This window comes from Ornithorhynchus anatinus, chromosome 17, assembly GCF_004115215.2.
Source record: "Ornithorhynchus anatinus isolate Pmale09 chromosome 17, mOrnAna1.pri.v4, whole genome shotgun sequence".
NCBI classification, from domain to species: domain Eukaryota; kingdom Metazoa; phylum Chordata; class Mammalia; order Monotremata; family Ornithorhynchidae; genus Ornithorhynchus; species Ornithorhynchus anatinus.
This window is the reverse complement of record NC_041744.1, coordinates 5,159,314-5,187,312: the sequence shown is the minus strand read 5'-3', so window position 1 is coordinate 5,187,312 and position 27,999 is coordinate 5,159,314. Positions and strand designations below refer to the sequence as shown.

The 27,999-nt window shown below is 57.8% G+C and overlaps 1 protein-coding gene across 1 annotated transcript; it reads right to left on the bottom strand.

The window, feature by feature from the left end:
* Positions 1-12: 12 nt before the first annotated feature.
* Positions 13-18,698, bottom strand: MNT (MAX network transcriptional repressor). Its single transcript, XM_029082301.2, has 6 exons — positions 18,491-18,698; positions 9,200-9,731; positions 8,629-8,670; positions 8,222-8,333; positions 1,400-1,592; positions 13-1,238 (listed from the first exon to the last, which is right to left on the bottom strand). Exons 1-6 carry the CDS (start codon positions 18,561-18,563, stop codon positions 502-504), a joined length of 1,689 nt encoding a protein of 562 aa, XP_028938134.1. The 5' UTR covers positions 18,564-18,698; the 3' UTR covers positions 13-501.
* Positions 18,699-27,999: the final 9,301 nt, after the last annotated feature.

The window sequence follows — 27,999 nt, the reverse complement described above, 5'->3', positions numbered from 1 at the left end:
GCCTCCCCCCAGCTCAGCCACCTCGCCCTACCAAGCAGCAGCAGTAGCAGCACGTGAAAAGGGAAGGACGAGGGGGATGGGGGAGACCAAAACCATGAACATCACATCCACATCTCACTGATCACAGGGGGAAGCAGGAGGCTGGAGGTGGACGGAGGGGACGGGGACACGCTCACCCACGTCATCACTCGTGAGTCCTAGGGCAGTGAGGCTGGGCCCCTGCCTACCCCCGCCCCCGGCCCGTATCCCGGGAGTGAGGGGAGGGGGTGCGGCCCCACACCGACCCCGGCACCGGGTTCCATGTCTCTACCCCTCATCCTGGCCCCCTGGGGCGAGGGCCAGGGCTGGGCTGGAATGTATGAGGCCGGCCAGGCTGACCGGGGTGGGGGGGGAGGGAAGCGCACCCCTGCCCCCCAACCCCAGCCCGCTCGGGGCCCGGAGACCTGGCTCTCACCCTGGGTGGGTGTTGAGCCCGGGGCCTCTCAGCGGCGTCCCTCCCCTTCAGGCCAGTTTCAGAGTGCTGACGGGGAACGAGGGCATGGTCACCATAGTGACCGGGTTCAGGACCGTCTGGCCCACCAGCTGGGGGTGGTGGACCACCTGGGCCCCCACCGTCGGCTTGGCCATGACGGCGGCCGGTGGGCCCAGCCCGCCCGTGCCGTTCACTTGCTGGTGGGAGAGGGTGTGGGCAATGTGGCTGACCGCCACGGGCTGGCTGACCGCCACGGGCTGGGGGTACAGGGGCAGCTGAGGCCCCAGGTGGGTCACGTGGTTCAGGGTGGCCGGGTGGACGGTGATGTGGCCAATGGGCGGGGTGGCGGGGGCCAGCTGGACGGGGCTGGGGGCCGAGGGGGCGATGTGGGCGATGTGCTTGCCGGCTGGCCCCTGGAGCACGTGGTTCACAGTCTGGATGACCGAGGCGTGGGTGGTGGCCGTGTGGGCGATGACCGTCGAGCTGCCCGCCGCCGCCGCGGTGGCCACCAGGTGGGCGGAGGCCGGGACCAGGGCTGAGGGGGCAGCAGCCGTGGGTGGTGGAGGGGGGAGGGGAGGCTTCTGCGGCAGGGGAAGGTGTGGAGGGGGCAGGGCTGCCGGGTGGGAGTGGGGGGCCGGGCTGGGGATGGCGCCGGGGGGCAGGGGTGCTGGCTTCAAGGGCTCGGCCTGGGGCCGCTGGCTCAGCTTGGGCAGTCCGGAGATGGGCCGGTCCTCTTCCATGTCCTCTTCCATGTTGTCCTCGCCCTCTGCGGAAGGGGGAGAGACGGGAGAGGGCAGGTCAGTACGGGGAAGGGAAACCGACCACGCCCTCAGGCCTGGGGTGAGGGGAACGTGGGACCCGAGGAAGGTGGAGGGAATGAGAGCGGGAATGGCCCCCAACCCCAGCGGAAGGGGGGAATCGGCGTACCCGAGGCCGTAGAGGTGGAGGCCTGGTCGTCTTCCGGTTGCCCGGGCTGCCTGAGCACCCGCTCGATCTCCAGCACGTCCATCCACTGGCTCAGTTCGTGCTTCAGCTCCGCCAGGCGCTGCTGAGCGGCGATCTTCTCCCGGGCCAGGCGCTCCATCTCGTGTTCGTACTCCTTTTCCTTTCGTTTCAGCGTCTGCGGGAGCAGCGGCCCGTGGCTCAGCCCCCGGAACCCGTCCCCCTCCTCGGACCCCTACGGGGGGCAGCAGGGAAAAATGACCCACCCGACGAACAGAGGGGGAAACCAAGGTCCGCAGCCGGGACAACTTGGGGGAAAAGTCGGCCAGGAAAGGGGAGAGAACTCAGGGGTCCCCAGCCTTGGTTCCTCCTCCTGAGCCCGGTCTTAAGGGAATCGGGGGCTGAGGTGGATGGGGCCCTCCCAGGGAAAGCTTGTTGCACCACCCCCTGGGCAGAGTGGAATCTGGAATCACCCGGGCTGACCCCCTCCTCCCCACCGTGCAATGGGCAGGGGACTGGATGAAGCTGCTGGGCAGGGGTCTTATGGACCTGTTTTCCCTCTGGTTAGGGAAGGTGTCACTTCATTATCCTGTACTTACTACCACCACCACTTACTCCACCATCACCACTTACTAACCCCCTCTAGATTGTGAGCCCATTGCGGACAGGGATTGTCTCTCTCTATTGCTGGATTGTACTTTCCAAGTGTTTAGGAAGCGTTCGATAAATACGATTGAATGAATGAATGGATGAACCGCCATCACCACTACTGACCCTCCTCTCCTTGGAAGGGGCCCAGAAACTAGACCCTTTAGCCACATGTCACCAGATTTCCAGTTGGATCCCAGCTGGGCGGGGACAGACGGGGACACACACACACACACACAAAATGTCCCTCCAGAGGTTACTTCACTTAACCTCTTTGAAGAGGTACTATAGGGGCGCCAGTTCTATTTAGCAAAATTCACCCCCTTCCCTTTCGGCTTGAAATTCCCCATATGTTACCCAAATCCTTTCTGCTGCAGATGATTTTTGTCTGTCTCCATCAGACTGTCAATCTGAGGTAAGGGAGCATGCATCTTGCTATCGCTATACAGAGCTTTCTTACAGCATCTAGCACTCAGCAAGATTTCAATAAATGCCACTGATTGATTGGTGGCAGTTTTTTATACGCTCTTTCCTCAGCAGAGGTAGAAAACAACTGCTCACCACCTCAAGCTTAACAATTCAAAGCCTTGAAATCCAGGATTAAGTCCTAGGGAGGCAGTGCGGCCTAGTGGAATGAATTTATGAGTGGGAGGCAGGAAAGCCAAGTATCCTAGTTCTAACTCTGCTGCTAGCCTATTGAGTCCTAGAGTAAGTTGCTTAACTCTCTGGGCCTGTTTCCTCATTTGGAAAATGAGGCTAGGAAACACCCCACTCTCATCCCATGGCACTTGTGCACATATCTTTAAATTGTACATTATAAATTATTTACTTATATTAATGACTGCCTCCCCCCTACACTTTATGCTTATTGTAGGTAGGAAACATGTTTGCCGACTCTCGTAGTGTACTTCCCCAAGTGCTTAGTACAGTGCTCTGCCCACAGTGAGTGCTCAATAAATACCACTGATTAATTGATTCTCTCCCCACCTCTTGAGATTACAGGACAAGACCCGTGCTTTATCTGATTATCATCATCATCAATGGTATTTATTCTTGTAATAACAATAATGTTGATACTTGTTAAGCGCTTACTATGTGCCAAGCACTGTTGTAAGCGCTGGGGTAGATACAAGGTAATCAGGTTGTCTCACATGGGGCTCAGTCTTCATCCCCATTTTACAGATGAGGTCGCTGAGGCACAGAGAAGTTAAGTGACTTGTCCAAGGTCACACAGCTGACCAAGTGGCAGATCCGGGAGTAGAACCCACGACCTCCGACTCCCAAGCCTGGGCTCTTTCTACTATGCCAAACCACCCCAGTGCTCTCCACCTAGTAATCAGTGTCCAGCCACCATTATTATCATCTTTTCCTGGGGTTCTCCCAAGCAATCTCCCCAATCCTTGTCCCTATTATGTTCAAACTTTGCTCATTTCTCCCTATCTCTCCCCGTTGCCCCAGCGGGGCAACACTTGAGTAACACTTTCAAGGCCAGTGTTACTCCCCAAGTGATCGGCCCGCTCTCCCGAAGTTTATTATTACTGTTATTATTATTAATCATATTTATCCTCCATGTCCTTCCATCTTCTGAGCCACGAGAAGCAGCGTGGCTCAGTGGAAAGACTGTGGGCTTGGGAGTCAGAGGTCATGGATTCGAATTCTGGCTCCGCCACCTGTCAGCTGTGTGACTGTGGGCAAGTCACTTGACCACTTTGTGCCTCAGTGACCTCCTCTGTAAAAAGGGGATGAAGACTGTGAGCCTCTCGTGGGACAACCTCATGACCCTGTATCTACCCCAGCGCTTAGAAAAGTGCTCTGCACATAGTAAGCGCTTAATAATAATAATGTTGGTATTTGTTAAGCGCTTACTCTGTGCAGAGCACTGTTCTAAGCACTGGGGTGGATACAGGGTAATCAGGTTGTCCCACATGAGGCTCCCAGTTAATCCCCATTTGACAGATGTCACTGAGGCCCAGAGATGTGAAGTGACTTGCCCACAGTCACCCAGCTGACATGTGGCGGAGCCGGAATTCGAACCCATGACCTCTGCCTCCAACCCCGGGTTCTTTCATTCATTCATTCAATAGTATTTATTGAGCGCTTACTATGTGCAGAGCACTGTACTAAGCTGTTGGAATGTACAAATCGGTAACAGATAGAGACAGTCCCGGCCCTTTGACCGGCTTACAGTCTAATCGAGGGAGACAGACAAGAACAATAGCAAAAAAATAGAATCAAGAAGCCACGCTGCTTCTCTAAACCAACACCAACATTATTATCATCATCTAGCGCTTACTGTGTGCAAGGCACTGTACTGAGCGCTTGCTTTTATGTCAAACACTTTCCCTGCTCACGGACTAGAGGGGGAGACACAGTAATGCAAACGATTATATTCTTTAATAACTGTAACAGCGGCGGGGCGGGGGCCCTCCGCCCCCTGCGAGATCACCACCACCCGCTGCCACACGTGCGGCTCGGCCGGGCCCCTCAGTGGGCCCCGCTCCGACCTGCCGCCCACAGCCGACAGGGGGCGCGCGTGCGCGCCCTGGCCTCCGCCCCCTCCCCCCCCCCGGCAGGATCCTGTTTTGCTGCGTCATCCTCCCTCCCCGCGCTGGCCCCGCCCCCCGCATTGTTCGGCCGTGTGGTAATGGCCCGGCGGTCCCCTCCCCCCTCGCGCTCTCCCTCTCGACCAATCAGCGGCGCCGGCCCCGCCCCCCTCCCGGTGCCGGGAAACGGCTTGGCTCGCGGCCAGGCCCTCGCGCGCGCCCTCCCTCCCTCCCTGTGAGGAAATCGAAGCCCCCAGTGCGCGTGCGCAGGAGGGGGGGGGGGCGGGCGCACAACACACACTCCTCCAGCCGCAGCATCCTTCCAGGGCACGACCCCCCCCCCCCGCCACCCCCCAATTAAGAGAAGCATCTCAGTGAAAAGAGCCCGGGCTTGGGAGTCAGAGGTCATGAGTTCGAATCCTGCCTCTGCCACTTGTCAGCTGGGTGACTGTGGGCAAGTCACCTCACCTCTCTGGGCCTCAGTTCCCTCATCTGTCAAATGGGGTTTAACTGGGAGCCTCACGTGGGACCACCTGATGACCCTGTCTCTACCCCTGCGCTTAGAACAGTGCCCTGCACATAGTAAGCGCTTAAATACCGACATTATTAAGCGGGCACGATCTGAGGTGGAAGCACCGAGGCTTCTGCTTCCACCCTCTCCACCGTGGAGGTCCGGGCTCTTTGGAGAGAAACTGAGGCAGGGGGAGGGCAGGGTCTCTGAGGGAATGGGATTCACGTGGCCGGATCCCTGGGGTGAAAATGGGGCCTCCAAGGGATTCCTGGGGATGGAGGGGAGGGAGGCATGTCTGGATCAAGAATATTGGGAGCCTACTGGGTGCAGAGCACTGTATTAAGTGCTTGATCCCGTGTCTGGATCCTGCAGCCTAATCCTGACCCAATCTCCCCCTCCCCCCTTTATTTCAACTCCAGACACCAGGTAGGGCCATTAATCAATTAATCAGTAGTATTTATTGAACACCTCTACTTGTTCAAAGCATTGTACTAAGCGCTTGGGAGCGTACAACAAAATTAGTAGACACGGTCCTTGCCCTCAAGGGGCTTACAGTCTAATGCAGGGGGGGCGGATGAGGCCATGCCCTCCCCTCTCCAGTGGGCCCTGAGGAATTGGGGAGAGGATGCAGCCATTTCTGTCGGGGTTCCCCCACACAGAAGCTTGGACTAACACCTCCCAAATCCCCCTCAGCCTCCTGGACTCAAAACCACCTCCACTCCCGGGTCCAATCTGACCCAAGTCCCACGGGCGGTCGAACCCTTTCACACTTCACCGGGATATTGGAGGGACTCCAGGAGGGGGTCGTAACTGCATATATGCCAGTAGGGAGAGTCATCCCCCCACCCCAGGTATGATGGGGTGTGGGGGGGAAAAAAAATCACACCCTCCTCCTCCTCCACTTGTATCTCCTCTCCCAACCAAGTTTCCTTCTTTTTTCAATCCAAGTAGCACTGACATGTTTTTTCAGGGGCAGTGGCGGGGTGTTTTCCCCCTCCCCGCCCCCCTTTCTCCTATCTCCATGTGCGGAACCCCCGGCCGGTTTCCAGGGAAACAGAAACTCGGGGTTGCCATGACAACTGTCTCATCTGGCCGGCTTTATGGAGGGAGCTTTCCCTCCCCCTCACCTCACCTCCCCCATCTCACACACACATACACACGCGCGCGCGCGCACACACACACACACACACGCACGCCTCCCGCTGCAGAGAAGAGACACTCAGTCTTGGGGGAGGGGGGCTTAAGATCTCAGGGCGAACCCTGTCGGCAGCAAAAACAGGTTCCCCCTCCCTCCTAGATTACTATTTTTAACCCCCTCCCATGGTCACAGGCAGGCCTGGGCGAGCATCGGGGTTGGTTCGCTTTCTGGTGGGCTTGGGCCCATCTCGAGAGGGAGCCCCTCTCCTGCCTATTCTCCCAGGGCCAAAAGACTCACCCCCCCAAACTGCCCCACTGACCGAGCGAAGAGAATCAGCTGGGGAAAGAGAGAGGGAGAAATGGAGGAGGGGCTGGGAGACACTGCTCAACTGAATCACCCCCATTTTAAATCATCTTGCCTGACCAGAGGGAGGGGCGACGGAGGGGAACCCCTACTCTGCACCACCAGCTGCCCCTCCCTCCATGGGGATCTTATCTCCTCGGTGAACTCCCAGGTCCCTGGGGTCAAGTAGCATCCCCCATCCTACCTCAGAAAACTGGGACAGAGACCCGCCCATGCTGGCCAAAGGCCAACACCAGGCGCAGCATGAGGGAGAGACCCCCAGACCCCAGGCCCTGTCCCTGCTGAGGTGGTCCAACCCCACTGCCCCTCTCCCAGCACCCTGCAGGAGAGGTCACTGAACAGACTTCTCAGGGTGGAGACTTTTGCCTTCCTCGGCCATGGTCCCTAGCCCACGAGGGCTCCAACTCTCTCCCCAAGACTCCCCGGGCCACATCCAGTCTCTGCTCCTGTGCGGGACTTTAGGAAAGGGACGGGGGGGGGGGGAGAGATGGAGCCTGTGTTGGTTGCCCAAATGAGCATATGTGCACGGGAACCAGGAAGGTTTTGCTGAGTGGTGGAGGGTATGACAGTGGGGTGACCTGAACATTTCCCCAGCTGCCACTGCTGGAGGGAGGGGTTGGAGGGATGGGACGGGACACAGGGGTGTGGGGCACGCAGCAGAAGAGAAGTCTGGAAATCAAATGGGCAGAGGGAGCCTCCCTGCCCCACCCCACGCTGGGGTTGCAACCTTCCGCTGAGTTGGGGCACAGGGCACAGGAGCAATAGCTACCCTCCGGCCCTGGAGTCACGACCCTGAAGGGAAGACTTCCCTCAGGCTGGCACGGGTGCGAGAGGGGCGCGGGAGAGGCGGAGGAACCTGGGAGCAGGCAGGGGAAACAGCCCCGGCAGCCGCCGCCAGCGCCGGGAGGAGAAGGAGGAGGAGGGAAGAGCCGTGCCAGCACTAAGCAGGAGGAGAAGCCTGAGCCAGTGTCTCCTCCCTCTTCCCCCCGCCTCTCCTCGGCCCCGCTCCCTCAGCCCATGCACACGCTGCCGCACAGCTCCCTCCCCCACCAATGGGCAGGGTGCCCCGCTGACGTAAGCCCGCTCAGCCAGCCATGTGCTCACTGCACACGTGGAGGAGGGAGGGAGCAGGCGGGAGAGGGAGGAGGAGGAGGCCGTGGAGAGGAGACACACACACACAGAGACGGAGGGAGGGAGGGAGAGAGAGAGAGAGAGAGAGAGAAAGGCAGGGAGGCCATGTGTGCCTACGAGAAGATTTCGTCCGCTGCTCGGCTTTCGCCACCAGCCCTCCACTGGGCAAGGGGTGGCTGCCTTTCTTCCCATCCCCTTCCTCACTGACCCGAGACCGCTGCGCTTCCTTGGCCTAAGTCTTTGGCAGAGAGGCTTTAGCCGTCATGGGAGCACTAACTCAGCCATGCAGATTAGCACTGGCCCGAGAGAAACCAGAGCGCGGGCCGGGGAGAGTTAGCCACGAGACAGAGACAGACCCCACCGCCCTCGTCCTCTTCTCCCCAGCTCTTCCCCAGTTTTCCCGGCCGGGTCAGGGCCCCCCGACCCCTCCGCCTATCATTGCGGGACTCCAGACACCACACAACCCGGAGTACCTGGATGTATCTCAGGGCGCTGCGGAGGACGCTGAGATTAGATGTTTTCTTCTCATCCACGTTGGGGATGTTCCGCTTCAGGGTTTCAAAACACTCCTTCAGGTGGGCCCGCCTGGAGGAGAGGTGGGGGAGGGCGAGGGGCGGAGGGTGAGGTGGGGGGAAAAGGCACAATTAGGCCTGAGGGAGGGGAGCGAGAGGGGGGAAGGAATCCCAGGGGGCCTGACCCAACCCCTTCCCTCTTCCCCCGGGGGAAGGGGGCTCCTTGTCCCACCCAGGCAGGTCATGCTGGAGAAGGGGGGGGAGGAGAGGAGCACAGACCGGGAGGGGAGGCGACCCCAGAGCACACTAGGAGGGCCAGGGCTTGTGGGGGGGCTCAGGGCCAGACACACACACACCCACACACACACCTGTTCTTCTCCAGCTTGTTGTGCACTTCTCTGGTCCCGATCCTGAAAGCCAGACGGATCAAGGTGAGGCCCAGGGGACGGGAGTGGCCCATCTTGGGCCTCTCTCCGCTCAGCTCAGCCTCCTGGGAGACTTGCCCGTGGCTGCCCTCCCTGCCTCCCCACTCTCCTGCTCTGAGCTTTCTGGGGGTCCAAAGAGTTGTCTTGAGGATCCCGGGAGTTTGAGGCGGGGCCGGGGGGAGGGGGATCCTCGAGGCGGCCTCCGGGGCAAGGCCCGGATGAGCTCCCCACCCAGGTCTTCTGCTCCCACTCAAAATGGGCAGGAAGAGACAGGAGCAGGAGGGGAGGCGGCTGGGCGGGCTAGCCGGTTGCTTGGATCAGGGGCTTCCGATGCAGCAGGAGGGATGGAGGCTGGACATAAGGAAGAACTTCCCGGAGGGAAGAAGCGAGGGAGCCTGGAACGAATCTGCCAGGACCGGGGGAGGGATAGATGCCCTCTGCCCGGAGGCGGGGGGATAGTCCAGGTGTCCCGTCCCCAGCCCCCAAAGTGCCCCGGCCCCCAACGGGCACTCACCCCCCCGGCCGCTTCTTCTGCTCGTTGGGCTTGATGTCTTCGGCGGGCGCCAGTTTCAGGGCCCCGAGGGGTGGGGGAGGTGGGGGCGGCGGCTGCGGGGGCGGCGGTTGGGGTTGGCTGGGCTGCTGGACCACCGTCAGGATGGACGCGGGGAAAGGCTGCAGGGGCTTGGGGCTGCCCGAGGCCGGGACGGCCGCCTTGGCGTCCGGCAGGAGGGAGGGGGCGACGGGGGGCCGGATGAGCGGGAGGGGGAGGCCGGGGTCCTTCCCGCTCGGCCCGGGGGCGCCGACCAGGGTGGGCTGGCGCGGGGCCAGGGGTAGCTGCGGGGGAGGCGGCGGAGGCGGCGGCAGGGGCTGCGGGGAGCTGGTGACCACGGGGATGGGGATGACCGTCAGGGGGGCGGCCAGGGCGGGTGGGGGGGCGGGTGGCGGGGCCGGGGGGGCCTCTTCGCGGGGCAGGGCGTGGTTAACCCTCGCCGCGCTCGCCTTCTTCTGCTCCTGTTCCCGCTCCAGCCGCAGCTTGTCATTGTCCTCTGAGTGGGAGAGAGAACAGATCGGGGGCGGAGGGGCCTTCAGCCTCAAGCCGGGACGCTGGGACCCCCCCCAGCGCCCCCACCGCTCCCCGGGATCCCACCCTTCAATTCGGGAACAACGGGAAGTGGAGATGGGCGGAGAAGGGAAGCCGCACCCTGAGAACCCCTTTAGTGGAAAGAGCACGGGCTTGGGAGTCAAAGGACACGGATTCTAATCCCTGCTCTGCCACTTGTCTGCTGTGTGACCTTAGGCAAGTCACTTAGCTTCTCCGTACCTCAGTTGCCTCATCTGTAAAATGGGGATTAAAGTGTGAGTCCCACGTGAGACAGCCTGATTACCCTGTTTCTATCCGAGTACTTAAAACAGTGCTTGGCACATAGTAAGGGCTTAACAAACACCATTATTATTATTATCACTCTCTGACCCCCTGGCTCCCCGAGCGTGGGACCTCGGCTTCCAGGGCCTCCCACAAGTCTCCTTTCAAGGGCAGGGGTTCGGTGTTGGAGGCAAGGTGGGTTTCCTACGTCAACAGTCTTGTTGTAACTGTTGGAGACAAGGTGGGTTAACTAGGTCAACAGTCCTGTTGTAACGATGAGACTGTGCAAAGAGCCCAGCCACCGTCCCCCGCCGGCACACAAATACAGACACCCCCACCCCAGAGGCCCTAACTAGCTCCCACACAAACCCGCGGGGGCTTCCAACCGAGCCCGAGGTAGATAGGCTGACAGGGCTTTGGGGGACTTAAGGAGAGACACCTCTGCTCTCCTGGGGGTGGGGGGGATACTGGGAGCCCCTAGGCCTTAGGCCCCGATTCTCACCCCCTGCCCCTCTGATGCACCCATCTGGGTGTACGGCCCCATCCACAGCCCGGGCCCTGACCAGAGGAGGCTCTGGCCAGCAGCAGCCCCCGAATGGCCCGGGAAGCTGGAGCCGGGCCACCGGGGAGGCGGGGAGAGCCGCTGCCACCGCCCGGGGAACTTCACACAAAGCTCTGCGTGCCCGATCCGGCCCGCCCCAGACACGCCACCCCACGCAAAGCGACTGGCCGTGGGCCGCTGCCCGGAGCCCCGCCCACGGTGCAGGGGGCAACTAGGGGTGGGGGCGTTCCACCCCACCAACGGATGCACAGGCCCCCCGAGCCCCGCCCAGGCTGGTCTCCCAGCCGCGAGGCACAGCGACGACGCCAGGGTCACCCCCACGGGACGTCACGTCCCCAACCCTCGCTCGGCTGCAGAGAGGAGGAAGTGGCGCTGGGAGGGGTGAGGGGAGGAGGAAGTTTTCGACACCGGGAAGCAGTTCTCAGTAGCAGATTCCTAGCAGACGCAGAATTCGGTTCTCGGCCCGCCCTCTCTTTCCCCGGGGGGCGCACGCACAGGCGAGGGGAGGGGGCTTTGGTGGAATCCCCACCCTTGGGGCCTGACCCCAGTTTGGAGCCTCGGCAAGGACAGGGGGAAAAAAGGGGCTGAGATCCTCCACATCTGTCTCCCCTTTGTTTCAGTTCCCCGCCCACCCTCCTCCTCCAAACACTCTCCCTCTCTGTCTGAGGGAGCCCAGCTCTCAACAGGCACGTTGACCCCCACTTCTCCTTCCACCCTTTGACCCCCTCCCCAGAAGACTCCTTGAACAGGGAGGCTCCCTCCACCTCCCCGTATCACGCAGGGGGGCCGTTCCCCAGGGACCCGAGGCTCCTTTTCCAGGATGGGACGTGGTGGTGGAGGTCCCCAGGAGGGGTGGGGGAGAGAGGCAGAAGACAGTGCCAGCTGGGCAGTAACGAGGGGTGGACTGCTAAACCTTTCCCTCATGGACACCGCCCCACCCCACACCAAGTGCACACCCAAGTCAAGAGGGACTAACTCTACCCTCCAGGGAGGGGAGGTGGAGAGGACAGGAAGGCCCAGCTCCCACAAAGGTCCCACTGGTACTGTCCCTGCCCTGGTCAGGAGCTCATGTGAGAAGCGGGCACTGGTGGTTGGCTTCTGCTGGTCGCCCTCAGAGCTCCTGTTCCCCTGCCCGGTGGGCCACTGCACGGATGGACATTTGGGCAGACCCCGCGGCAGACCGAAGGAGCACGGGGTGGGTGAGTAGGGATAGGTCTGTATGAGTTGTACACATTCCAAGCACTTAGTTCAGTGCTCTGCACATCGTAAGCGCTCAATAAATACTATTGAATAAATGAATGATCACTCGTGCACCGAGGCAGGTCAGAGAAAACCCTGCTGCCCAAAGACAGTAGCAGAGGCCAGCGTCTTCTCCCGCATCCCCTGACATAGGGCACATTCCCTGGGTTCCAATCCATCTTGGGAGCGTGGCCTAGATGAACGGGTCTGGGCCTGGTAGTCAAAGGGCCTGGGTTCTAATCCCAGTTCTGCCACTTGCTGGCTGCATGTGCAGGAACAAGTCACTGTAATGTGCCTCAGTTTTCTCATCTGTAAAAGGGGGATTTAATATATGGTTCCGATTTGGATTGTGAGCCCCATGTGAGACAGGGACCGTGCCCAACCTGATGACCGTACACCTACCCCAGCGCTTAATACAGTGCTTGGCGCACAGTAACTGTTCAACAAATAACTGTTCAACCCCAGCGAATAATTACTCCTGCTGAGCCCCCAAATCCTGGAGCCCAGGACACTGGCACACTTCACCAAAACAGGATGATCCCTTCTGCCAGATTCCCGGTCTCCTGCCTCGTGAAGCTGCTCTCTGGTGCTGGACCAGAGAGAGAACACACATGGAAGTGGCCTGGGGCAGCCCCTGCTCCTGGAATTTGGATCTTTCTGTATCCTCTTCCCCTACAGCTTCAAGGACCAGCCTTTCCCCTTGCCCTGACCAATCATCCTCCTTCCCAGTGAGACACCTTGTCGATTGTCGGGAGGAAGAGGTCCCAATTCCAGTCCCTTGAGCCTCAGTTTCCCCCCAACCAAGGGCGATCGGAGCCACGATTCGCTAAGATAGCCCAAGAGGGCAAGGAGTACCCCTGGAAGATCACATCAGAGTTAGCAGACACAATCTGTGTTACGACTCAAAGGGTTTACAATCACAAACACATACACACAACACCACCCCCCACACACTCCGGCAGCTCCCCTTGGCTCCATGGTCACAGCCATCAATGTGACCTATTTTCTGTTTCTTTCATGTGTGACTGTGTGTGTGTGTATGTGTGTGTGTACACCCGCACGTCTGAATAGGCCTGGACGCTAATGTGTCCAGTGTGACTCTGCCTGTGTGAGCCCGTCTGTGCTGATGTGTGTACTTAACTAACGGATGTGTATAACTGGACGCCCACGACCCCATTCAGGGTTCCCTGGTTCCTGCCCTTTTAACCCCAACCTTCGGCAGCTGGGCAGGGGTGCAGAGGGGGCACTAAACTTAAGGGGACTCCTTCTGAAGGGTCCGGGGGAGACCAATCTGGCCTCAGGGTGAGTTCAGTGATTCCTTTGCCTGTCTTCTTGCTGGTACTCATTGAGTGTAAGAATAATAATGGTATTTGTTAAGCGCTTACTGCGTGTCAAGCACCGTTCTAAACACTGGGGCAGATACAAGCTAATCAGGTTTGACACAGTCCCTGTCCCACTTGGGGCTCAGAGTTTTAATCCCTATTTTACAGATAACTGAGGCACAGAGAAGAGAAGTGTCTTGCCCAAGGTCACACAGCAGACTCAGGAGCAGGAACACATCTGCTCCAGCCAGGACCCTCAGAGCTTGCCCACCTTCTTCCTACCCCAGGGAGGAACCAGCCATGATTCCCCCTTGACCACCCCCGCTCCTCTTTTTTCAAAAACGGTATTTAAGCGCTTACTGTGTCAAGCACTGTTCCAAGCACCAGGGTAGATACAATTGATCAGGTTGGTCACAGTCCCTGTCCCAAATGAGGCGCTCATCCAAGTTCCTTTGGGGCCCCAAGAGACCAGTCAATCAGTCAGTGTTATTTATTGAGCGCTAACTGAATGCAGAGCACAGCACTTGGGAGAGCCTCTCTCCAGCCCAGTTGCTGTCTAAGGAGTGAACTACTCTAGACCATAAACCTGTTGGGGGCAGGGAATATGCCCGTTTATTGCTGTACTGTACTCTCCCAAATGCTTAGTACAGTGCTCCGCACACATTAAGCGCTCAATAAATACAACTGAATGAAAGAATGAATGAACTAGACACAGAAGCAGGAACACCACTGGCTCCGCCGGTGCCGAGCTCTGCCCAGCTCTGCCCCTGGCAGTCCCAAGAGGCTGAGGGCGGCACCAACTAAGAGGGCAGGAGAGAGAGGAGAGAGAAAAGACTGCTTGCTTGGACCTGGAGTGCTAGGAGTGCCAGGAGATGGTCCAAGCCTGATCTGGTTGGCACTCAACTCTCTGGTACTCCCAGCACTGGGAAGCCCCAGAGGCCGGGAAGGGACAGGGGTCCACAGCAGCCCAGGTCCCCGACCAAAAAAACCCCACTGAACTGGCCACAAAAGGCCTGGAGGGAGAGGTTCTCCCCTACCGGGGACCTCCCGGCCTCGGGGGAAGTCTGGGGGGGACAGACTGGCGGAGGCAGCTGCAAAGTTCTGGGCCGGTCCGAAGTCCGAGGCCTCGGGAAGGCGCCCCCTCCCCCTCCCCCCAACCCAGCGGCAGAGGCTCGGAGCCAGTCCACCAGAGAGCCCGGGGTGGAGGCCAAAGGCGAGACCCATCTTGGGGGCCCTCTCCACTTTTGCTCCTGAAGAAGATCGTGTTTCCCTTCAAGACTCCCCACTCTTCTACACCCCTCTGCCTGACATGAGGACCCCAGGCGGGCACTCAGAAGGAATATGAGAAAGGTTCTGCTCCTCCCAGACCGCCCCCACCCCGTAAGAGAATTCTGACCCACCCTCACACACTGTCCACTCTCGCCGCTTCAAAGCCTGACCAAAGGCCCATCTCCTCTAAGAAGCCTTCCCCGATTACGCCCTCCTTTCCTCTTCTCCCACTCCCTTCTGCATCGCCCTGACTTGCTCCGGTTATTCATCGCCCCCCCGGCCCAGCCCCACGGCACTTATGTCATCTATCATTTATTTATATTCATGTCTGTTTCCCCCTCTAGACCGAAGATCGGGGGCAGGGGCAAGGCGCTCTCTCTCCGTCACAGGCCCAGCACGGTCCCCTCCCTCAGCCTGCCTACAAGCCCCTTCCCCCGGTCCCAGTTCTTGATCCCAACTGGATGCGGAGTGGGGAGGGGTAACGGGAGTCTCCCAGAGATTCCGCTTCCCCGGGGGTGGGGGGCAATCTCCTAGACGCTGGATCTCGGACCCCTGGAAAGAGCGCTCCCGTCTCGGATCCCCACGGAGCCCAGCCCTGACCGCCCCGTCCTCTCCTCCACCCCCGGTTCTGGCCTTGGCTGACTTTTGACCTTGACAAGCCTGGATGACCACAAGTGGGCTTGTCGACGGCTCCCTTCCCCCGTTTCCCACTCGGCACACATGCACACACGCGGGGCGTGCAGGAGTGCGCGTGCACACACTCTCTACTACCTCCTGCATGACTCATCACTGAAGCAACAATAGAGAGAGAGAAAGAGAGAGAAAGAGAGACAGGGAGGGAGAGAGAAAGGAGAGAGCGCAACACCAACAGGGAGTGGGGAAAGGAGCAGGCAAGGAGAAACAGTTTCCCCCTCCTCAAGGTCCCCCCCCGCCAGCCCCAGGCACATAGGGATGAGCACCGGCACCTTGGGAAAAAGGAAATTCCAAACCCTCCTCACCCCTTTCTCCCCCCTCCCATCAGGGTCTCCTTGGAGCCAAGCGATGGGAGGGCGTTGGAGGGAGTCACGGATGAGGTAGAAGCGCGGTGTCGGGGGAGGGCTCAAAAATAGCCCCTATTCCTCTCGCCGAGAAATGACAGAAAGGTACCTGGGGGATCGCTTAGTGCAGTGCTCTGCAGAGAGTCAGTGTGCAGTAAATATTATGGGCCGATGGAGAGCTTTTTTTGATGGCATCGCTTAAGCGCTTACTAGGGGTAAGATAGAATTTGTATCTACTAGGGCAGATGCAAATTCATCAGACGGGACCCAGTTCCTGTCCCACATGGCGCTCACAGTCAAGTAGGAGGGAGAACAGGTACTGAATCCCCATTTTACAGTTCATGAAACTGAGGCCGAGAAGTGACTTGCCCAAGGTCACACAGCAGGCAAGAGACTATCCTCCCACACTAGATACCAGAAGACCATCGAGGGAAGGACCCCAATCTGACATTCTGATGATAGGACTGAAGCGGGGGTGGGAGGGGGTGCTGGGCACACCTACAGCAGGGGCCTGGGAGTCAGAAGGACCTGGGTTCTAATCCCGGCTCTCCAACATGTCTGCTGTGTGACCCTGGGCAAGTCACTTCACTTCTCTGGGGCTCAGTTCCCTCCTCGGTAAAATGTGGGTTGAGACTGTGAGTCCCTGGTCCTGTGTCCAACCCGATTTGCTTGCTTCCACCCCAGCACGTACTGCAGTGCCCGGCACATAGTAAGCACTTAAAAAAATACCAGTTATTATAATTATTCACTTCTCTGGGCCTCAATTACCTCATCTGTAAAATGGGGATAACGGACTGCGTCCAACCTGATTAGCTTGAATCTACCCCAGTGCTTAGGACAGTGCCTGGCACATAGTAAGCACTTAAAAACAACAACAAACTAATAAAGCATTTGAAAAGAGCTTACTATGGACAGAAGCAGCGTGACTTGGTGGATAGAGAACGGGCTTGGGAGCCCGAGGTCATGGGTTCTAATCCCGGCTCCACTTTGGGCAAGTCACTTAACTTCTCTGTGACTCAGTTACCTCATCTACAAAATGGGGTTTAGACTGTGAGCCCCACGTGGGACAACCTGATTACCTTGTATCGACACCAGCGCTTAGAACAGTGATCGGCACATAGCAAGCGCTTAACAAATACCATCATCGTCACCCAAGCAAATTGGGTTTGACACAGTCCTTGCCCCATGTGGGGCTCACAGTCTCAATCCCCATTTTCCAGATGAGGTCCCAGAAGAGTGAAGCGACTTGCCCAAGGTCACACAGCAGACAAGTGGCGGAGCGGAGATTAGACCTCATGGACTCTGATTATTACTAGCATCACTATTACGCAGGGTGAGGTGTGGACAGGGTTCTGGGTGACACACATCACCAGCTCCCCTCCGGGTCCAAATGTCACCCGCATCCCCCCTCCCACCCTAAGGCCCGTTTCCTTTCCCCGTATCAAATGGCTCGGCCCTTCAGTTGCAGCCTGGCTTAGCGGCAAGAGCCCGGGCTTGGGAGTCAGAGAACGTGTGCTCTAATCCCGACCCCGCCGCTTGTGCGGGGTGTGACCTGGGACAAGTCCTTTCCGTGCTCAGTGCCCTCATCTGTAAAATGGGGATGAAGACTTGGGAGCCCCGCGGGGGGCAACCTGATTACCTTGGATCTCCCCCAGCGCTTAGAACAGAGCTTGGTGCCCGGTTGGCACTTAACAAATAGCATCATTATTATTATTATTATTGTTAATGGCCGGGGGGGGGGGGGGGGACCCCTGACCCCAGGCCTGCTGGGCTCAGTGGAAAGAGCCCGGGCTTTGCAGTCAGAGGTCATGGGTTCGAATCCCGGCTCCGCCACTTGTCAGCTGGGTGACTGTGGGCGAGTCACTTCACTTCTCTGTGCCTCAGTGACCTCATCTGTCAAATGGGGATTCAGACCGTGAGCCCCACGTGGGACAACCTGATTCCCTTGTGTCTACCCCAGCGCTTAGAACAGTGCTCTGCACATAGTAAGTGCTTAACAAATACCAAGGTTATTATTACGGGGTGGGCAGGGCGTCGCGCCCCCCTCCCCCGAGGGCGTGTCCCCGGAGCACGTGGTGGTGACGTAGTGGGCGGGGCCTCGCGCCCCTAAGGACGTGTCCCGGAGCACGTGACCGTGACGTAGGGGGCGGGGCCTCGCTCCCCTTAAGGGCGTGTCCCCAGAGCACGTGGCGATGACGTCGTGGGCGGGGCCTCGCGCCCCCCAGAGCACGTGGCGGTGACGTAGTCGGTGGGCCCTCGTGCCTCCGCCAGGGCGTGCCCCCGGAGCACGTGGCGATGACGTAGTGGGCGGGGCCTCGCGCCCCCTAAGGGCGTGTCCCCGGTCACGTGGTCCCGGCGGGGGTTCGGATCACGTGGTCCGGGCGGGGTTTGGCGCCCCTCCCCCCGAGGGCGGGGCCCCAGAGTACGTGGGCCTGGGCGGAGCCACGTCAGCAGGTCCGGCGGGGGACCAACGAGCGGGGGCGGGGGGGGGGGGAGCGGCCGGGCCCGCGCCACGGTCACCCGGGCCGTCCCGCGCCACCAACGGGCACCGGGCCGCCCCCTCCCCCACCCGGCCCCTCCCCTCCGGGAGCCCCGCCCCCTCCCCCGCCAGCGGGGCGGGACCGGCCAGGGGAATCAGATGACACTTGATGTCACTGCCTCCTGCAAACGGGACCCCCGCGGCCGAGGGGAGGGACCCCCGCCGCGCTCACCACGCACACCCCTCCCCCCTCCGAGTAACAGTTTCTCCCACGCGAGAAACCCCTTCGGGATCCCCCTCCCCCCCCCCCTCGGCAGCCCGAAGCGCGGAGCGGGACAGTCTCCCCCGGGGGGCGCGGTGACACGCGAGGGCCGTTGCGAAAGAACCGGGATGCTAATGGCTTCGTTAATGAATAAAAGCCCGTCCTCGTTAGCGACCGGGCGGCGGCGGCCGGGGCGGCGGGGAGGGCGGGGGTCTCCCGGGGGTCCCGGCTCCCCCTCCACCCCCCCGGGGCCCGGCCCGGCCCCCGCTCACCACGTGCTCTCTGTTGTTGCTGCGCTTGCCATTCCAGGAAGCGGGCCGCCTCCAGCAGCGTCTCAATGCTCATCGCTCGGGCGGGCGGGCGGCCGGGCGAGGGACGACGGGCGGGACGAGGGCAGACGTCCGGGCAGCGCGCTGCGCCCCACGGAGGCGAGGGAGGACAAGATGAAATGCAAAAGGGAGGAAAAAATAAAACAAGGGGGCGGGGGAGGGAGACGGGGGGCCGAGGGGGGGAAAAAATGCCAAAAAAAAAAAAAATTGGTGCAAAAAAAAAAAAAAAAGCGGCGCCGCCTCCCGCCCGGCGGCTCCCGCCCAGCGGCCCCCGCCAATCCCGCCGACAAGAAAGGGCTTTGCAACAAGATGGCGAGGAGGCACCGACACACACAACAAGGGAAGGAGCCGCGCTGCCGCCGCCCCCGCTACTACACCGGGGCGCTCGCCAAAGCCCGGACCGGAGCCCCCGCGCCTCCCGCCGCCGGAGCGGCGTCTCGCACGGGGCGGGGCTCCGCCCGGGGCCCGACACGTGTCCGGGGCGGGGCCGGTGGGGTGACAGGGCCTCATTTGCATGCATTAGCCTGGCCCCGCCCCCCCGGGCGGGAGCGGGCTTCCCCGGCGGCGGGGCGGGGGGAGCGGAGCGGAGCGTCCGCGCTCCGGGTTTTGCGGGCGATCCTCCCCCCGCAGTGCGCTCGCCTTCTATTCGCCTACGTCATCGGGCCCCGGGCCAATGGGCGGGCAGGACAACACGGCATGGAGCGGCTCCACATGGACACCCCGCGCCGTCCGTCCTGCTTTTAAAGGGCCAGCGCCGGGCCCCGCCGGCCGGGGGCGGGACCGGGACCGGGACCGGCCCCCGCCCCCTCTTCGCGCCCCGCGCCCGTGTCCCCGGCCGTGCGGGGAGGAGCGGCCCGGGGGCACGGGACAAATCCGAGGGAGGGGCCGCCGGCCGACCGGCCCGCGGGGGCGGGGCTCCAAGCCGGGAACAACAACGTGGAGGGCGCAGGCTCCGCCCGCCCGCCCGCCTCTCGGCGATAATTTGTCTAGTCACGGCGGCGGGAGGCGGGAGGCGGGAGGCGGGCCGTGACGAAGCCGGCGGAGGGGGAGGGGGAGGGGGACGGGGATAGGGGAGAGGAGGTGTCGCCGGGGAAGCCCGGCTCGGCTCTCCCCCGCGCCCGCGGCGCCTACAGAATTGGACGTGCCGGGGCGAGGGCGCCCGGCCTCTGGCCGCCCCTCCGTCGGCTGCCTCCCCGCCCGATTCCCCGTCTGTCGGGGCGGGGGAGAGAGGGCGCGGGCCCCGGCCCGGGCCGGTCCGAAGAGGAAGGGCGGAGGCTTTTGCGGTCAGAGGGCGCTGGGCCCGGCGGGGATCCGTTTCTCGGCGCCCCCAACCCTTGCCCCCTTCGCACTGCTCCCCCTGCCGGTCGGGGACGGCATCGCCGCGGCGCCCCCCGCCGCCGGCTCCCTTCTCACTGCTCCCCCTGCCGGTCGAGGACGGCATCGCCGCGGCGCCCCCCGCCTTGGCCCCCCTTCGCACTGCTCCCCCTGCCGGTCGGGGACGGCATCGCCGCGGCGCCCCCCGCCTTATTGAAGCAGCGTGGCTCGGTGGAAAGTGCCCGGGCTTGGGAGTCTGCGGTCATGGGTTCGAATCCCGGCTCTGCCGCTTGTCAGCTGGGTGACTGTGGGCAAGGCACTTCACTTCTCCGTGCCTCACTTCCTCATCTGTAAAATGGGGATGAAGACCGTGAGCCTCACGTGGGGCAACCTGACGACCCTGGATCCGCCCCCAGCGCTTAGAACAGTGCTCTGCACAAAGGAAGCGCTTAACAAATACCAACATTATTATGATTACTTGCCCCTTCGGACTGCTCCCCCTGCCGGCTGGGGACGGCATGACCGCGGCGCCCCCGGTCGCCGAGTTTGTTTTGTCCGCTGCAGCACCTTCCGCCGTGAGGTCAAGGCCCAAAAGTCAGGGCGGCCGGGGGCGCCGAAAGGAGAGAAATCTCGGCCTGGGGCCAGGAGGTGTCTGACTCATCCAAAACAATCAAAGGGACGGGCAAATAACCCCTCTTTCCCCGTCTACTTCACTGGAGGTAATAATAATAATAATGTTGGTATTTGTTAAGCGCTTACTATGTGCAGAGCGCTGTTCTAAGCACTGGGGGATACAAGGTGATCAGGTTGTCCCACATGGGGCTCACAATCAATCCTGAATCTACAGATGAGGTAACTGAGGCCCGGAGAAGTGAAGTGACTTGCCCGCAGTCACACTGCTGACAAGGGGCAGAGCCGGGATTCAAACCCCTGACCTCTGACTCCCAAGCCCGGGCTCTTTCCACCGAGCCACGCTGCTTCTCGGAGGTGCCCCGAGAGCGGTGTGGCCCGGAGGCCGAGGGGTCGTGGGGTGGGTGGATTTGGAATCCTTGTCATCCAGGATGGTGTTGTCTAATCTCTCTCTGGGTGGGGGCTGGGGAGGGGAGCCTGCCCCCATCCACACCCACACAAGATAAAGTGTGCCTCCCCAGGCCCCACCCACAAGAGAGATTAGACAGCACCATCCCGGATGACAAGTGTGGAACAGGCCTCTCCCACACCTCCAAATCCTGCCCTCCCGGGCCCTCTAGCCCCCCACTAAATCTGCACCCCCTTACTGCGATTGAATAAACACCACCGAATAAATAAATCTTCCTTTCCCTTCCTAGGAACCCACTCTGCTAAGGCTCACATGACTAGAGCCAAGATCGATCGATCGCATTTATTGAGCACCGTACTAAGCGGTTGGGAGAGTACAACAGAATAGAGTCGGTAGGCGCATTCCCTGCCCACGAAGATTTTACAGTCTAGAGGAGGGTCTTCCTTCCTTCAGGTGCCAGGGTGGGGTGGGAACTGGAATACCCAGAGTTTGTACCCCCAGCGCAGCACCTTGTACTAAATAGTGAGAGACATGAGAACCGGAGCCAGTTGGCCTGAGAGGAAGGAAGTGTGAGCTGGGGTGGAGTGGGAGATGAGAGAGTGAAGTAGGAGGGAGGAAACTGACGGAGTGCCCTAAAGCCACTGGTCAGGAGTTTCTGCTTGATGTGGAAAGGGATGGGTGACTCCTGAAGGTTTTTCAAGGAGTGGGGAGATGTTAAAAGGAGGTTACAGAAAAATAATCCTGACAGAAGAGCAAAGTATGGACCGGAGAGGGGAGAGGCTGGAGGCTGGATCAGGAAGAAGGCTGATGCAGTAGTCAAGCTGGGATATGCCAAGTGCCCAGTCCAGTGTGGTAGCCATTCAGATGAAAAGGAAGAAGGTGGATTCCGGGAATGTTGAGAAGGAAGAGCCAGTACTATTTAGTGACAGACTGAATATGAGAGATAAAAGAGAAGGAAGAGTCAAGGAAACTGGTTTGAGAGACAGGGAGGATGGTGGTATTTTTAACCGTGATGGGAAATTTAGAGATGACTTGGGAGGGAAGATGCAAAGTTTTGGTTTTGGACATGTTGAGCTGCGAGTGCTGGTGGGATATCCAAACAAGAGTTGTCCTGGAGGCAGGAGGAAATGTGGGATGGTAGAGAAGGGGAACGGTCAGGGCTAGGGAGATAGATTTGGAGATTATCCACATAAAGGTAGGAGTGGAAAGCAGGGGAAATAGATGGGCTCCTCAAGGGAGTGAATAAAGAGTGAGAAGTGAAGAGGATCAATCAAGCAATTGTATTTATTGAGTGCTTACCGTACGCAGAGCATTGCACTAAGTGATTGGAAGAGTACAATATAATAGAGTTGGTAGAGACGTCCCCTGCCCTCCAGGAGCTCACAATCTAAAGGGACGTAGAACAGAGCCTAAAAGAATATCCCGTTTGCAAGTGGGAAGCAGAGGAAGACTCGGTGAAAGAGACTGAGGAAGAGCAGCCAGAGCAAAGGAGAACCAGCAGAGCAAAACTAGGCCTTCATGGCCCTTCATGGCCTCTGACTCCCTCTGGTTTAACCAGAAATACACCTTTCTTGGTCTCCCTGATGAAATAAAGTTCAGTAATCTCCCGTTCTCACTTTTCTTGACTGAGGGCCCCAGAGGGTGACCTGAAGCAGATGAGTGGAATTGGGTCTCACCGTGCCCGTTCTTCCTGACGCTCCCAAGAGGCGGTGGCCCGGTACCTGGCCCTCACGCGGCCCCGTGGGCAGGGCAGCAGAAGCTGGTACACGCCCCATGCTCATGAGAAACAATTCGACCTGTATCACTGCCAATGTGGCAGGAACCAAGGAGGGGCTGGGGAAGGGGAGAGAAGAGAGGGAGGGAAACTTTTCATGGAGGAAAAGAAATCTGTAAAGAGTGAGCACCTTACAGTAACAACATGAAATAGCAACGTTCGCCCAAGCCTCACCCTGCTTGTGACATTGCTGCACCACCTCGTCAAGAGACCAGGCCACGAACACAATATTGTTGATAACTCTCATAACTTTGGTATCTGTTCAGTGTTACTTGGTGCCAAGCACTATACTTCACCCTGGGGTGGATACAAGATAATCAGGTGGGACACAGGCCCTGTTCCACACAGGGCTCAGAGCCTAAAGGGTCGGGGGAGAACTAGGTATTGAATCTTCATTTTACAGATGAAGAAACTGAGATACAGAGAAGATAAGTGACCTGTCCAAGGTCACAGAGCAGGCAAGGGGTGGATCTAGGATTAGAACCCTGTCTCCTGACTCCCAGGTCACTACTCTCTCCCCTAGATCACACTGCTTCCAGTAGTTTTTGTTTTTTTTTTTACTAAAAATGGAAACTTCTACCCTCTTCTAATGTGCTCCCCTCCAATTCCTGAATCCCTTGGACTCTGCTTATTTGCGAAGGGATGTTGTCACTAAGGGAAAGAAGGGTGGGGGTCAGTTTTTAAGTTTGCCTTTGAGACTGCTTTAGATGATTCTCCCTCTTCCCCCCACCCCCCAATTATTTGATCTCCACTCAGGATCTCTCCTGGACTTCTCCCATGTTCACGGCCACGGACACCTTCCTTACTGTTAAGCAGGAACTGGAGCTCCATAGGGAAAACAGATCCTGGCCAACTCCAAAGTTCTCGAACTCAATATGTTTATCATTATCGTGTGTTTAGGTTGGCTTTTTAAAAATGTATTTAATCTTTCCATCACCAACTTTCCAGCCTTCCCTGCTCCATATTTGATTGGGAGCCCGTTGGGGGCCCCGACTCGGTTCTTTTTAACCTCTTGGGTACTCTCTCTCACCCTAAGTGGAGTGTTTTGCCCAGTGTCAGAGCTCAGTAAATACCACTGAATGACTGACTGCCTGGGCTGAAGATTCCATGGGGCCATGAGGCAGAGAATTGATTAACCAGGAAGGACAGCCTTCCCAGCCTCCTGGGGTCTATGTCCCATGCAAGGAGGAAAAGGGTTAAATGCACATTTAAATGTCCTTCCTTTGCTTTGGTTTTAGCCCTGCTGCAATAATCCAAACAAAGGGAGAATATTTAAATCTGCATTTCCCTTCCCTGTGGAGCCCCTGGATCTGCCTTCCTGCCTAGGACCACCTTGGAGGTGCTACTCTCCAGCAGCTCCTTAAAGGGGCTGAGCCTTTTTCAGTTGTTACACCCTGCTGGTGTATGCTTTGGGGAAAAAAAAATCCCGCAGGATTTGAGGGAGCTAGTGGACCCAGGCTAAGGAGATGAGGGTCCCCCAACATATGTGTAAGTGTACAGTTCTACCAAGAATCCAATCCATTTGACCCTGCAAACCTGCCACCGGTTAGGTGGTTAGGATTTGAGTGAAGGGGGGCTGGAAACAGCATCTCACTCTTCCCTAAAGAAGCAGGATTCTGGGCAAATCTTCAGCTTCACTCTTTCAAACAGTCAATGGTATTTATTGAATGCTTACTCATTCAACGGTATTTACTGAAGGGCACTGAACTAAGCATGTGGGAGAGCTCAATGCAACAGATCATAAGCTCTGTTCTAAGTGCTGGGGTAGGTACAAGGTTGGATTGGATTGGGTTGGATTGGATTGGATTGGTTGGGTTGGATTCAGTCCGTCCTGCACAGGGCTCACGTCAGTCTCCATTTTACAGATGAGGTAATTGAAGCACTGAGAAATGAAGTGACTTGCCCAGGGTCACACAGCAGACAAGTGACAGAGCCAGGATTAGAACCGAGATCCGTTTCTCAGACTCCTGTCTATCCACTAAGCCACGCTAAGCCACACTTCCACGCTATGTTGATAGATATGATCCCTTCCCCAAAGGAGCATTACAGTCCAGAGGGGGAGACAGACATTAAACTTAAGTTACAAAAGGGGGGAAAGGCAGAATAAGGATACATAGGTGCTGTCGGGCTGGGGGTATCAAAAGTGTTTATGGGGTACACATCTAAGTGCATAGGAGAGGCAGAGGGGAGATCATATAGGGTGGAAAAATGAGGGGTCAGGAAGGGCCTCTTGGGAGATATAATTTTAATAGATGCTGTGAAGCTGGGGAGAGTGATGGTCTTTTGGATGTGAAGGGGAAGTTCTAGGCCAGAGGAAGTGGGCAAGGGGTCGACAGTGAGAAAGACGAGATGGAGGCCCGGTGAGTAGGTTGGTGAAAAAGGAGCGACGAGTGCAGGTTGGGTTGTGGCAGATCAGCAAGGTAAGGCAGGAGCGGGGAGAGCTGATTGAGTGCCTTAAAGCCGATGATAAGGAGTTTCTGCTTGACTGGGCAATAGATGGGCAATCAATGGAGGTTTGTGAGGTGCGGGGAGATGTGGATCCAGTTTTTTTTTTTTTTTAAGAAAAAATGATCCAGAAAGCCAAATGATGATCCCTTCCCTTCCGAGGGGGCTTCCAAGGCTTGAAAAACTCTCTGTTTGTTTAGGTCACGTGGGGACATCGGCCTGAGGATGTTGGGCAAGAACTGGAGTTAAGAAATAAGCCTCTGGGTCTGGTCTGCAGAGCACCAAGACTGGAAAGTGCAAGAGGAACACAGCACGCCCATCAAATGCTCTGCGTTGTGGTGGGGGAGAGGACCGCCAGAGGCAGGAAGTGAAAAGAAACAGCAGATACGGCCTCTTCCCGGATGAGTTTGGAAACTTATTTTAACAGCACTAGACAGTGCTCATTTAATTCCTCAGCGATCTTCTCATGTTGCAAATACAGCAAGAATGTCACGACTGATTGTCTTTTCACCCACAGCACTGGAAATCCTACCTCTTCCTTCTCAGGGAAAGGGTGGAGGACCTGATGAGAGAGATAAGTAAGCCCCAGGGCCACCGTTTCAGCTGTCTTCTTAATCAGTGGTATCTATTGAGCGGTTATTGTGTGCACGAGACTGTACTAAGCGCTTTGGAGTGTACATTACAACCGAGTTTTCTTAGCAGGTGACATCTTCCCTTACATTACCTCTGCAATTCTGCACCACTTTTGTACTTATCAATTTACAAAGCTTACTATTCAAGCACTTCTTCCTTCTACTGTTAAGTTATTTAACATCTTTCTTCCTTGTGAGCTTGTAAACCCCTTGTAGACAGGGATTATGTGAAGCCGGGATTGTGAAGCAGCATGGCCTAGTGAAAAGAGCCCAGGCTTGGGAGTCAGAGGACCTGGGCTGTAATCCCGGTTCTGCCGCTTGTCTCCTGTTTGTCCTTGGGCAACACGCTTTTTGTGTCACTTCTTTGTGCCTCAGTGACCTCATCTGTAAAATGGGGATCAAGGCTGTGAGCCCATGTGGGACATAAATTGTGTCTAACCTGATTAGCTTTTATCTACCCCAGTGCTTAGTACAATTCTTGGCACATAATAAGCACTTACATACAAAAAAAAATTATTTTATCTCCATTTTACAGATGAAGCCCTGAATAGTCAAGTGCCCTCCAGACTGTAAGACCTCCCCCCACCCCGGCCTCTAGACTTTAGCTCATATGGCCAGGGAACCTGACTACAAACTCTGTTGAACTGTACTCTCCCAAGGGCTTAGTACAGTGCTCTGCACATAGTAAGCATTCGATAAATATTACTGATTGACTGATGGACTGTGTCCAACCTGATTAATTTTTATCTACCGTAGCACTTAGATCAGTGGCTGGTACCAAATAAGAGCTTACATACCTACTATATATATGTATATTTTTAAAGGTGGTCAGAGCTATTGGGAATGTTGGGAAGAAATATCTTTCCTGCTCCTATTAATTTCAACTGGAATCCCATCTGCCAGTGAACTGCTAATCAAACTTCCAGGTAGCAAGGAATCATTTGAAGAGGGAGCAGGCACAGGATGGTGTCAGATGGTGAGCACAACCACCTAAGGACACCTTCCCTTCTCGTCCTTCCCACTCCTGGTCAGAGCTGAGCCATTAAAGTTGGACGGTGATACAGAACAAGTTACAATCCTAACTGGAGAAGCAAGGAAACCAGTCGAGGTGTAGGATCCTCTGACCCAAACAGGCCGGTTCCCTACTCAATCTGCTCATTTCTGGGCCTCGGTCAGACCTTTCCACAGATCAAACCTCAGGTATAAAAGGGAACTTGGGAATTGTTTTGCAGGAGGAAGAGGAAAAGCAGAGGGTCGTGGAGGTATCGTGGGGGAACATGAACTTGGGCTATGGCGCAAAAGAGGGGACCCCAGCGGAAGAGTTGAGGGGGAAAATGGAGGCGTTATGGGACAGAGTTCATTCAATCTTATTTATTGAGCACTTACTGTGTTAGAGTTAGGGAATGAGCTGGGATAGCTTTTCTTCTAGACTGTAAGCTCGTTGTAGGTAGGGAATGTGTCTGCTTATTGTTATATTGTACTCTCCCAAGGGCTTAGTACAGTGTTCAATAAATACGAATGAATGGATCTAAGATCGGGGGTAATAGCAGATTACACAGGTCTGGTTACCCCAGTCTCAGGCCAACATCTTTATCCTCATCCATAAATCCCCAAGACCTGGTTTTTCCCCTACCTAGTCTTGCTGTGGCTCCAGCCCATACCTCACTAAGTACTGTTTTTGCCTTCCAAGAGTAGAGGGCCGGATGTACTTCCTGGGAGAAAACCTGCATCCCAGAAAGAGGCTTGGGCCACACTAGGCCAAGCACTTGTGCTTGGGGACCCCTATCATCTCTACTCATCCCTGGGGGGGTGAAGTGATGGTATTTATTAAACCCACAGTGGGGCGACGCACTGAACTAAAGCATTATGTGGGGCCTTATGGGATTGCAAAGGGTCCTGAGAGACTGAGATTCGTCATCTGCTAGCGCGTGAGGCTCAGCCAGGAATGAAGCCCCAGTTCCCCTCACCATCACGGCTCTCTTCACCCGAGGCCACGAACTCCTCATCTCCACCACCCGCTGCCTGAAACACAGCCATGCAAGTTGCCACTTGCTCAGCTCCCCCTGGGTGGCCCTGCTTTGGCTGGTGGAGCCCAATGCCCGGGTATTCCCGGGGATGAGTTGGATTCTCTCTGCCCACTCCCTCCCTGGGCAGCTTTGCGTGGAGGCAGAAACATCTGCTTCCCCCATATTTAGCTCCAGCTGACACCTGCATCTGGGAAAAATCATACCAGGGACACACCGCTTTT